We start from the raw sequence: 13354 nt of genomic DNA on the forward strand, positions 1-13354 counted from the left end.
ACAAAGGGATAAACTATCATCCAGCCAAAAGTATGTACTTAATTTAAATAAACTGAGGAACAAAAACACATGAATAGATCACTGGTACAAATGTCACAATAGTGACGGGAATCGGAGCCGGGAGAGGGGGGAGAGAAAAAAAAAAAAAAAAAAAGGATGAAATAAAAGTAAGACAGGCACTTATCGATCCCCTGATAGTTTATGTATGGCACCATACATTGACTGGGTGATTTTGCAGAAGTGTGTTTGGGGGGGGGTTAGGTTAAAGTGTTGTAAATCTTGTCTGAGGGCTCTCTCTCACAACGTTGAGGAGAGTTAACTCTGCCGGGGACCAGGTTCCCTGGACATCTTGGGAGTTGTAAATACCCCCAACCAGTGAGGCTGGCATTTGTTGTCTCCACATTCTATAGCATGGGAAGGAAGGTCTTTCCCCAACTGCAGGGAAGAGTTGGCGATCCACCTTGCAAGGGAAAGCTTTGCCTGGCTGGATAAAAGCATATGATTATCCAGAGAAAGCATGTGTGTTTCATTCTATAAGGATGTTGATTTGAAGAGTCCTGGTGTGAAACTGAAACTGGGCAAAAAGGTACTGCCTGGAAGGAAGCCACCATTAAATCCAGAACCTTGCAAAGGCAAACTGTGGAGTGACTCAAGGATCTGACAGTTTATGTGAGAGAACTTAGGAAGAAAATATTGTCTGAAGGAAGGGAGATTCTGAAATTGGCTATATCCAAAGGTAAGACCCAGGTACTCCATATAGTGTGATGGCTGGGGAGAACACTTTGTTGATTATCCAGCCTAAGGTTTTAAGGAAATGAATGGTCCTTTTGACATCTGTAGACAAGGTCATGGCAGGAGGAGTGCTTCAGAAAATGGTCATACAAGTACCCTGTAACATGAATACCCTGGGCCTACAGAAGTGCAAGCAGCGGGGCAAGCACTTTTGTGGAAATTTGAAATGCAGTGGAAAACACCTCCTACTACCAGCATGTCTCAGCAGGTTGAGGAGAATAGGCAGACTGGTTTGAGATGATAGAAATGCAACAGTAACTCAAATAATTACTCATTACAACCAAGTTATGCAGAATACCATCTCACAACACAACCAACCTTGAAGCAGATGTGTTACAGCAGCAAAGACCTCACAGGGTACCGCTCCTGTCTGCTAAGAACAGGAAACTGAGGCTTCAAGTTGCACAGGCTTACCAAATTGGACAAAAGAAGATTGGAAAAATGTCGCCTGGTCTGATGAGTCTCGATTTCAGCGGCGACATTCAAATGGTAGGGTCAGAATTTGGCATCAGTAACATAAAAGCATAGATCCATCCTGCCTCGCATCAAACTTTCAGGCTGGTGCAATTGTTTGGGGGATATTTTCTTGGCAGACTTTGGGCCCCTTGGCACCAATTGAGCATTGTTTAAATGCCACAGCCTACCTGAGTATTGTTGCCGACCATGTCCATCCCTTTATGACTACAGTGTACCCACCTTCTGAAGGCTACTTCCAGCAGGATAATGCACCATGTCACAAAGCACACACACACACACACACACACACACACATATATATATATATAAAAAAAAAAAAAAAACACATACATACATACATACATACATACATACATACATACACACATACACACACACACAAAAGTGAGTACACCCCTAAGTGGAAATGTCCAAATTGGGCCCAATTAGCCATTTTCCCTCCCCGGTGTCATGCGACTCGTTAGAAAAGCTGTACACTCACTACTTTACATTGTAGCAAAGGGTCATTTCTTCAGTGTTGTCAAATGAAAAGATATAATAAAACATTTACAAAAATGTGAGGGGAGTACTGTGAATATATATATATTGTATGTATGTATGTATGTATGTATGTATGTATGTATATACACACTCTCTATCTCATATCTCACAAAAGTGAGTACACCCCTGACATTTTTGTAAATATTTTATTATATCTTTTCATGTGACAACACTGAAAAAATTACACTTTGCTACAATGTAAAGTAGTGAGTGTACAATTTGTATAACGGTGTAAATTTGCTGTACACTCAAAATAACAACACACAGCCATTAATATCTAAATTGTTGGAAACAAAAGTGAGTACACCCCCAAGTCAAAATGTCCAATCTGGGCCCAAAGTGTCAATATTTTGTGTGGCCACCATTATTTTCCAGCACTGCCTTAACCCTCTTGGGCATGGAGTTCACCAGAGCCTCACAGGTTGCCACTGCAGTCCTCTTCCACTCCTCCATGAGGAGCTGGTTGATGTCAGACTTTGCGATCCTCCACCTTCCATTTGAGGATGCCCGACAGATGTTCAATAGGGTCTAGGTCTGGAGACATGCTTGGGCAGTACATCATCTTTACCCTCAGCTTCTTAAGCAAGGCAGTGGTCGTCTTGAAGGTGTGTTTGGGGTCGTTATGTTGAAATACTGCCCTGTGGCCCAATCCCTGCAGGGAGGGGATCATGCTCTGCTTCAGTATGTGACAGTACATGTTGGCATTCATGGTTCCCTCAATGAACTGTAGGCTCCCCAATATTGGCAGAACTCATGCAGCCCCAGCCCATGACACTCCCACCACCATGCTTGACTGTAGGCAAGACACACTTGTCTTTGCACTTCTCACCTGGTTGCCGGTCACACACGCTTGACACCATCTGAACCAAATAAGTTTATCTTGGTCTCATCAGACCACAGGATATGGTTCCAGTAACCCATGTCCTTAGTCTGCTTGTCTTCAGCCAACTGTGGGCTTTGTGCATGATCTTTAGAAGAGGCTTCCTTCTGGAACGACAGCCATGCAGAGCAATTTGATGCAGTGTATGGCCTGAGCACTGACAGGTTGACCCCCCCACCTCTTCAGTCTCTGAAGCAATGCTGGCAGCACTCATAAGTCTATTTCCCAAAGGCAACCTCTGGATATGATGCTGAGCACGTGCACTCAACCTATTTGGTCAACCATGACGAGGCCTGTTCTGAGTGGAACCTGTCCTGTTAAACCACTGTATGGTCTTGGCGACCGTGCTGCATCTCAGTTTTAGGGTCTTAGCAATCTTATTATGGCCTAGACCATCCTTATGCAGAGCAATAATTCATTTTTTCAGATCCTCAGAGAGTTCTTTGCCATGAGGTTCCATTTTGAACTTCCAGTGACCAGTATGAGAGAGCGATAACACCAAATTTAACACACCCGCTCCCCATTCACACCTGAGATCTTGTAATACTAACAAGTCACATGACACCGGGGAGGAAAAATGGCTAATTGGGCCCAATTTGGATATTTTTACTTAGGGGTGTACTCACTTTTGTTGCCAGCGGTTTAGACATTAATGGCTGTGTGTTGAGTTATTTTGAGGTGACAGCAAATTGACACTGTTATACAAGCTGTACACTCACTACTTTACATTGTAGCAAAGTGTCATTTCTTCAGTGTTGTCACATGAAAAGATGTAATAAAATATTTACAAAAATGTGAGGGTTGCACTCACTTTTGTGAGATACTGTATATATATATATATATATATATATATATATATATATTTGGCATTTTGCCAAGGCACCGCTGAAGAAACCTCAAGGCACCCTGGTTGAAAAAGGCTGATACGAACCACATATAAGTTCAAATTGATATCACAATATATCAATTTATGTATACAGTAAACCCCCGCTCCATCGCGGTTCAGTTTTTGCGGTTCCGGTATATTGTGGTTTTTTTTGTAATGTTATTTTACTATATAAATCATTAAAAATTAAATATTTTTGTGTTTACCATAGCTCTTGCTCTGTCTCTTAGTATCTTTTGTGTTTAAATCAGTTTCTATTGTTTTAAAAGTGTGTTTAAAGACCTTAAAATGCTTTTACACGTACAGTGACAGTAAAAAAAACATGCCTACAATGCATTTTAATAGGGTTTTTCTATTTCACGGATTTTTGCGGCTGGGTCCGAAACGTAACCCCCGCAATGGAGGGGGGTTTACTGTAAAGCATCAAAAATGTCAACTATAGGTGCAAAAAACAGCCACATTTACAGTAAGCTTGTGTCCATCTGAAACCGTGCTCAAAAATGTGATTGCAAAGGTGTATCTACTTCACTACCTCAATACACTCTTTTGCAGTATGCAGCTGACCTCTCTACCCATTTCATGCGATTACACCAGCACTGCCTGTCCAGGACCACATAGGGTGATCAGATGACCTGTCACGGTGCTATGGAGAGGATGCAGTGGTGGCCGGTAAGATCAATAGTAAAATTCATGCCCAGAAGCCCCCTGTTTAAACTGCACAAAAAAATAGCTGAATATAGATACAAAAGGAGGGATATGAATGGGGTTATATTGAATGAGTGATGTTGATTGAACTTATCCTACTATAAAACTTACATTAAAGAGCTGTTTGTCATCATGAAGGGAATAAAATTGAAGATGACCCGGTTTACCGTTGAGAACAAGAGCTTTGCTTCTAGGGTCAAAAATCAATCCAGTCTTTACATTCGTGGCTGAAAGAAAATTTACAGTATAACAAATGATCAAGTTTAAATGGCTAGCCACAACATCTGCAAAAATTATTGCAACAAAGCATTACAACTTAAGCTTAATGAAACTCCACTCCTTTCTGTATAGAAACAAGGAAAGATTTGTGTAGATGTTACCTACAGGTGACAGAAAGGAAGTCCAAGTTTGAAAATGGAAGATTATCACAAGCAGCAGGAAATTTTAAACAAGAAAGTCACGTTGTAGGTTAAATGTTGGGAGAAAAGCAGATCTACAACACAATTTTACAGACAGAGTACTTATGCTTCATGTTTATAGTGGACTTTGCATGAAATAATGTTGTTAAAAAGTGTTAGAAAACAAACAAAATAAAAAAAGCACAGAATACCAACCATTCCCCCTGGCTTCTGCCCACTGCACCTTGGCAAGGGTGACATCATCCTACTACCAGCAAAATCTGGGAAATGTGGAGTTCTTTAAGAAGGTACTTTCAGCCCTGAGCTGTAGTGTCCTCTCGCAAGATTTGGAGTACTCAGCATTTCCTGGAATCTTGTTAGAGATGGATGACTTTCCTGCACCCCGAAGTCAGAGGAAAGGTGAGTAGAAGATTATTCTTTCTCCACCCCCCACAGATGCAGATTTTTGTATATTACATTTTTGCTGCTTGGGTTTATATTCACTTGAAATACATATATTGTTTTTGCACACATATGGACTCTAAATGATGAAAGCATACCTTTTACTAGTCCTTGGATGATCCCTGTTGCTTTTAAACCCACATCAATAATTGTTATCTCTGTTGAAAGAAAAAAAAATGTTGTGATTTTTTTTTTAGGATTTTCTGTAAAAGCCCTTTCTAGGAGCACATTGAGGGACAAGGGAAGTCTTTAAACTTGGGTGTTCCTGCCGCCTATAGGAGAATTGGACAATGGCAAAAAAACAAAACCAACTGTAGGCCACCCCCAGATAACCCTTCCTACTACCAGCATACATAAGTTGCTGGCAGCTGCCATCAAAAAGGAGGCCAAAATATCTACCTAATGCCTCGTTTCCACTGAGCGGAACGGTTTGGGTCGGTACAGTTTGGAAGGGTTATAATGGTCTGGCCTATTCAGGTGAGCGTTTCCACTGCAAGTCGGGCCACCAGGGACCATGCAGGGTTCACACCAAATGAGGTGTTTGTTTTGCAACGTGAGCATTGATGGTTTCCTGTCCGCCAATCAGTGGACTCCATCGTGTGACGCCAGTAGCTCCGCCCTAACCGTACCATTTCCTATGGCCCTACATCTGAAGCAGGACCAGGAATGGTGCGGTTTGGTTCTGTTGTATGGGCCACTTTCATAATGGAAACACTCAAATTAGCGTACCGTACCGAACCGACCCGACCCGAACCGCTCAGTGGAAACGAGGCATATCACCACTTAGAGAATGCATGAACAGAAGACCAGGTGACAACCTCGGAAATCTGGCAAAAAAAAAAATCCTACAAAACAAAAAAACAGTTGCTTGATGCTGAATAACCCATGATCTAGTGTGACAGAAATGGGTGGAAAGCCATCTTTGAGACTAATACTTGGATGATGGTCTGCCTGAGCCACCTTGAAATGGTGGAAGAAGCCAGAGCACCCTTCTGGGGGTCCATCCAGGATGAAAAAAAGAGTAAGGTTGGGTACACATGAGCTTAATATAGGCTGGTTATACAGAAACCAGCCGACATTTGGTCAGTGGTCTGTACAGCTGTCTTTCTGACAGAAGCCGGTCTAATTGGCATTTGATGAAGGGACATTCTAAAAAACCAGCCTGCAATTACCGCTCACAGCCAATGGCTGTTCTCCTGTCAGAACACAAACGCACAGAGGGGGAGATAGATGCACTAACATCACTTGGGTTAGTATAGCAATCTTTCCATTTTTTTTTTTTTGTTGTTCAGCCCACTGGGTTGGCCTGAACCATATCCAGGAAATGTAGAGAATCTTTTTTTTTTTTTTTTTGGATAAATAAAAATAGAGCACTTCTAAAATGTAAGAATCAAAAGTGCTCAACTATGCGCAAAATGAGCAATGACTAATGATCAAAATAAATATTTCACATAAATCCACATATAGAGTAGAAGTTCAACTTATCAAATAAGAATATGAAATATACAGTTGCAAGAAAGTATTTGAACCCCTTGGAATTAACTGGTTTTCTATTTGCCATAAAATGTGATCTTATCCTCATAGATCGAAGTCACAGCAATAGACAAACACAATGTGCTTAAGTTGATAACACACAATTTAAATGTTGAATACAATAAAAAAGGAATGAACCTAAGCGCTACCAATGAGGTAAAGGAGTGTGGAAATAGCAACAAAGAAGAAATAAAGTATAATGGAGCACCAGAATATCAGCAGCTAATTCAGTAGTGTCACCACATACTAACCAAATTGAGAGAGTGTAAGGAATCAGCGCTAGATGTCTATAATTGGTGAACCATAACAAATCCCTGATAGAAACATATAAATTCTAGATGAGAACAATAATAATATATGCACAATAATAACGCAATAAGATGAAGTATAAAGTATATAGTATAAGTATATAGCACATATGAACTTTTATCTACTTTTTTATTGCAATTTTGCATTTTTTGCACATTTTTGGCACTTTGCGATTTTATGCGATTATATTTTTCCACATCTATTTATTTATTTATTGGATATTAGGCACTTCCTGTTCTAATCATTTAATTTCATTGGAATATCTTTTTGATATGTTCACCTGTACTTGATTTTGGTATATAGATAATCACCGTGCAACTTAATTTGCAGCTTTTTATCACTTCATTATTAAGCAATTTTAGTTGCAGTTTATTATTAGTTCCTTTTTATATTTTTTTCTACTTGAATGGGCATTGAACACTTCATCGCCACTTTAGCACCTATTTATATTGTGATAGGAGGATCACCACCTGTACCAATCACCTATTAGCACTTTTTCCTATTTTTATCTAACACAAGAGCACTTTATTGATCACTGCCACTGCACTTTATACTTCATCTTATTGCGTTATTATTGTGCATATATTATTGTTCTCATCTAGAATTTATAGGTTTCTATATCTCTATCAGTGATTTGTTATGGTTCACCAATTATAGACATCTAGCGCTGATTCCTTACACGCTCTCAATTTAAAATGTTCCTGTCTTTATTGAACACACCTATTAAACATTTACAGTGCAGGATGAAATAGTAAGTGAACATATAGACTTTATTACAAAATGCGTATGAAGGTGTCGTTTACAGCTACTTTGATTGAGAAAAGACACTAAAAACATTTTAAGATGGCGATTCATAAGAGGCACAAGCTGATGTAACTATGCCTCGCAAAAAAAGAGCTCTCTGAAGACATACGATCAAGAGTTGATCTGCATAAAACTGGAAAGGGTTACAAAGCAATCAAAGTGTTTACGCAACCATCAGTCAGACCAATTGTCCATAAATGTAGACAGTTTAGTACTGTGGCTACTCTTCCTAGAAGTGGGCATCCATCCAAGATGATTGCCGAGGCACAATGCAGGATACTCAATGAGCTAAAGAAGAACCAGAGTTGTATAAAGTACTCAAAACCCATACTTGAGTAAAAGTACAAGTGCTCGATCAAAAAGTGACTTGAGTAGAAGTACTAAAGTATTCAACATTTTTTGTACTTAAGTATTGCAAGTAGTTTTTTTAAAAATGTTGCTACTCAAGTACTGAAAGTAAAAGTACCAGTAGTTTTTGAAAAAAATTTGCTACTCAAGTACTGAAAGTAAAAGTACAAGTACTGTGTTATGTAGTTATTAAAGAAAGAAGTCAAAAGTCAAAAGTACACATGACATTATACATTTTTTTTGAGCTTCATGAAACCTGCCATCTACTGTTCTGGCAGTGGTCATTTTTATAATAGTAACGAGTAACTATGCAGCACAAAAAAAAAATATCGGAGTAGAAGTATTGAAATCAAAAAAATGTAGTGAAGTAAAAGTGGAAGTAGGAGAAAAAAAATTCTACTCTAGGAAAGTACAGATACCGCCTTTCCGTACTTAAGTACAGTAGTGAAGTAGTTCTACTTAGTTACTATACATCTCTGAGAAGAACTCCTTCTAAAGGCTTGAAGACATCACTGGAACTGGCAAAAATCCCTGTTCATGAGTACCATATATAATTCTTTGAACAGACAGGGTGTCTGACAGAAGGCCACGAAAAAAAAAAAAAAACATTGCTTTACGTCTGAAATTTGGCAAACTGCAAAGCTACTGGGAAAATGTTTGGTGGATTGATGAAACAAAGTTAAATAGTTCTGGAAGAATACTCCGCACTATGTATGGCACAAGAAGGAAGCAGCTTACCAACATCAAAACATCCCAAAAGCAAAGTATAGTGGAGGGAACATTATGATTTGGGCTTGCTTTGCTGTCTCAGGGCCTGGACCACTTGCCAACATCGAGGGGGGGGGGGGGGGGGGGAGTGAATTTCCAAGTTTACTAAACTATCCTACAGGATGTCAGGGTGGCTGTTCGCCAGCTGAAGCTTATTATAAGTTGGGTAATGAAGCAGGACAATGACCTTAAGCATCAAAATAAATCCAACAGACTGGCTTCAGAAAAAAATAAATAAATGCGCCTTTTGGAGTGGCCCAATGCTAGCTTAAACTTTAAAGTGGAACTTTTCTGATTTAATTTCAATTCAGCCTGGCCCCTTCTGTAGGTATAGCTATATAAATCATTTAAAAATCAGCGCTATACAGTTTAAAATTCAGGAACAATAGTGTCTCACCCTACTCTACAAACTTGCCAAAAATGTAAAGGATGACCTGCTGAAAGACTAAAGATTTACTGCTGCTCAGGGCTTCAGCAAAAGGGCAGCCTCCAGTAAGAAGAAACAGGAGCAATGCTGGAGGAAATTCACAGCTTACACTAATTTTGGTAGCATAATTATTAATGTGGAATGTATGTTCCTTGCTAAAGAACATTATTTTTTTATCAAGTTGTTGGGTAAAGTTACGCTTTAACTCCACAGAGATGCTGTGGAATAACCTCAAGAGAGAAGTTCACACCACAATTCTACAAAAATGTCTGAACTGAAGCAGTTTTGAAAAAAAAGTTATTGTCAAAAGTTCTCCTGAACAATGTGCAGGTCTGATCCAGAGCTAGCGAAATGCTCTTGCTTGAATTGGTGCCAAAACAAGCTTCAATCAGCTATTAACCACTTCCATACCGAGTCATGTAAAATGACGTCGGCAAAGTGGTTGTCTAGATCCGGGCCGCCGTCATATGACGTCGGCCCGTTCTAGCTGCTACTGCGCGCCCCCGGCGGCGCGCAGCGGCGCGATCAGGGATGAGGCTCGTCCCTCGGACATAGCCCATCCCTGATCAAGGTAAACAGCCAATAGAAATTGGCTGTTTACCATGTGATCGGCTGTGTCAATCACAGCCGATCACATGAGCGGCTCCAGCACGAGCCGCTCGTTCTCTCTGCAATGCGCGCCCCCGGGGGCGCGCAGAGCAGCGATCGGGGACGAGGCTCGTCCCTCGGACAGAGTCGATCCCCGATCTAGGTAAAGAGCCAATGAAATTGGCTCTTTACCACGTGACCGGCTGTGTCCAATCACAGCCGGTCACAAATGTCAACAGAGAACACGGTAACTAGCTGTCACCGTGTTCTCCTCCTCACACACTGATCCTGTGTGAGGAAGAGAGTGTGGTAACAGCTAGTTACCAATCATAGTGCACCCCAAACACACTGATTGCCCCCCCCCCAATAAAGAGCACCTGTCACTAGCCCATCAAAGTACCCGAGTACCTGTCACCAGCCCATCAGGTACTCAGATGACAGGTACTCGGGTACTCTGACGGGCTGGTGACAGGTACTCGGGTACTCTGACGGGCTGGTGACAGGTACTCGGGTACTCTGACGACAGGTACTCGGGTACTCTGACGACAGGTACTCGGGTACTCTGACGACAGGTACTCGGGTACTCTGACGACAGGTACTCGGGTACTCTGACGACAGGTACTCGGGTACTCTGACGACAGGTACTCGGGTACTCTGACGACAGGTACTCGGGTACTCTGACGACAGGTACTCGGGTACTCTGACGACAGGTACTCGGGTACTCTGACGACAGGTACTCGGGTACTCTGACGACAGGTACTCGGGTACTCTGACGACAGGTACTCGGGTACTCTGACGACAGGTACTCGGGTACTCTGACGACAGGTACTCGGGTACTCTGACGACAGGTACTCGGGTACTCTGACGACAGGTACTCGGGTACTCTGACGACAGGTACTCGGGTACTCTGACGACAGGTACTCGGGTACTCTGACGACAGGTACTCGGGTACTCTGACGACAGGTACTCGGGTACTCTGACGACAGGTACTCGGGTACTCTGACGACAGGTACTCGGGTACTCTGACGACAGGTACTCGGGCGACAGGTACTCGGGTACTCGGGCGACAGGTACTCGGGTACTCTGACGACAGGTACTCGGGTACTCTGACGACAGGTACTCGGGTACTCTGACGACAGGTACTCGGGTACTCTGACGACAGGTACTCGGGTACTCTGACGACAGGTACTCGGGTACTCTGACGACGGGTACTCTGACGACGGGTACTCTGACGACGGGTACTCTGACGACAGGTACTCTGACGACAGGTACTCGGGTACTCTGACGACAGGTACTCGGGTACTCTGACGACAGGTACTCGGGTACTCTGACGACAGGTACTCGGGTACTCTGATGACGGGTACTCGGGTACTCTGACAGGTACTCGGGTACTCGGATGACAGGTACTCGGGTACTTTGAGTACCTGTCAACGGAGTACCCGTCATCAGAGTACCTGAGTACCTGTCACCTACCCATCAGAGTACCCGAGTACCTTCCACCTGCTCATCAGAGTACCTGACGCCTGAAGTACCCAAGTACTTGCCGCCTGCTCATCAGTACCCATCACTACTCATCAGTACTCATCAGTACCTATCACGTATCAGTACTGATCATCAGTACCCATCAGTACAGTATCACCTATCAGTCAGTGAGTACTACTCATCAGTACCTGTCACCTGCCCATCAGAGTACCCGAGTACCTGTCGCCTGCCTATCGGAGTACCCGAGTACCTGCCACCTGCTCATCAGTACCAGAGTACCTGTCACCTGCCCAACAAAGTACCCGAGTACCTGTCACCCTTCATACAGCCACCATGTCCAAGTCCAAAAAGGTTTATATACGTCCTCCGTTTAAACCTAAATACCGGTGTTATGGCAGCAGATAGCTGCCATAACCCTGGTATTTTTTTAAACGGTGGACGGTTGGCTTTCCGATAAGGGTGGTCCCAGCGGCGGATTCGCCGTGGGATCACCCTTCCGGGATGGCGGAAGAGGCGCCCCCCCCCTCCCGACGCGTTCCGGTCCTTTTCCCCGCTTACCGGACCCGCCGGCAGCGGAAAAAACGATCCGGTCCCGAATCCTCACAGACAGGATGTCGAGTGAGGGCAAGCTTGCCCTCACTTGACTCTATGGTCTTGGAGGACCGGAGCTACGGAAAATGTTGTTGCCTAGCAACCGGTTTAAAAGGTCCTTTTTTTTTTTTTTTTTTCATTTTATATTATAATTATTTTTTTTTTTTTTTTATATCTTTTAGTGTACTTGTGAGATCTGAGGACTTTTTGACCCCAGATCTCACAAAAAAGAGGTCCTGTCGTGCCTATTTCTATTACGAGGAATATTTACATTTCTTTTAATAGAAATAAAAATGATCAATTTTTTTTTTTTTTTTTTTTAAACGGTGTAAAAATAAAAAATAATAAATAAAATAAATAGTAAAAAAAAAAAAAAAAAATTAAAGCGCCCTGTCCCCGTTAGCTCGCGCGCAGAAGCGAATGCATACAGAAACCCCGCCCACATATGTAAACGGTGTTCAAACCACACATGTGAGGTATCGCCGCGATCGTTAGAGCAAGGGGAATAATTTGAGCCCTAGACCTCCTCTGTAACTCAAAGATGGCAACCTGTAGAAATTTTTAAATTGTCGCCTATGGGGATTTTTAAGTACCAAAGTTTGTCACCATTCCGTGAGCGTGCGCAATTTTGAAACATGGCATGTTGGGTATCTATTTACTCGGCGTAACATTATCTTTCACATTATGGAAAAAAATTGGGCTAACTTTACTGGTTTCTTATTTTTTAATTAAAAAAAGTGAATTTTTTCCAAAAAAATTGCGTTTGGAAGACCGCTACGCAAATACGGTGTGATAAAAAATATTGCAATAATCTCCATTTTATTCTCTAGGGTCTCTGCTAAAAAAAAATATATGATGTTTGGGGGTTCTAAGCAGTTTTCTAGCAAAACAACTGATTTTAGCTTGTAAACACCAAATGTCAAAAATAGGCCTAGGCAAGTGGCTAGGATGCATGATGATGCTCCTTGGATGTTAGGCCCCTCTATATGGCTAGGCTGTGAAAAAGTCTCACACATGTGGTATTGCCATACTCAGGAGGAGTGGCAGAATGTATTTTGGGGTGTCATTTTTGCTGTGTACATGCTATGTGTTAGGAATATCCTATAAATTGACAACTTTGTGTAAAAAAAAAAAGTTTTCATTTTTTTCCCACATTTTCCAAAAACCTGTGGAAAAAAATGATATGTTCAAACGACCCATAATGCCTCATAGAATATACGTTGGAGTGTTTGCTTTCCAAAATGGGGTCATTTTGTGGACTTTTCCATTGTATTGGTGCTCTAGGGCCTTGAAAAGTGTGATAGGTAGTAAGAAAGTTTTATGTGTATTTATGCTCCTAGAACGCCTGAATGTGCTTCTTGGAC

General features: G+C 41.9%; 1 protein-coding gene across 1 annotated transcript in view; it reads right to left on the reverse strand.

Annotated features, from left to right (window-relative positions):
* The window catches only part of WDR75 (WD repeat domain 75), a 108711-nt gene that overhangs the window by 65087 nt on the left and 30270 nt on the right, over positions 1-13354 (reverse strand). Inside the window, exons 10-11 of the mRNA XM_082260715.1 lie at positions 5239-5298; positions 4392-4507 (exon numbers count right to left, since the gene is read on the reverse strand). Coding sequence (XP_082116841.1) covers positions 4392-4507; positions 5239-5298 — 176 coding nt within the window. The remainder of the gene's footprint in view (positions 1-4391; positions 4508-5238; positions 5299-13354) is intronic.

Source organism: Pelophylax lessonae (genome assembly GCF_965119305.1).
Source record: "Pelophylax lessonae genome assembly, chromosome: 6".
NCBI classification, from domain to species: Eukaryota; Metazoa; Chordata; class Amphibia; order Anura; family Ranidae; genus Pelophylax; species Pelophylax lessonae.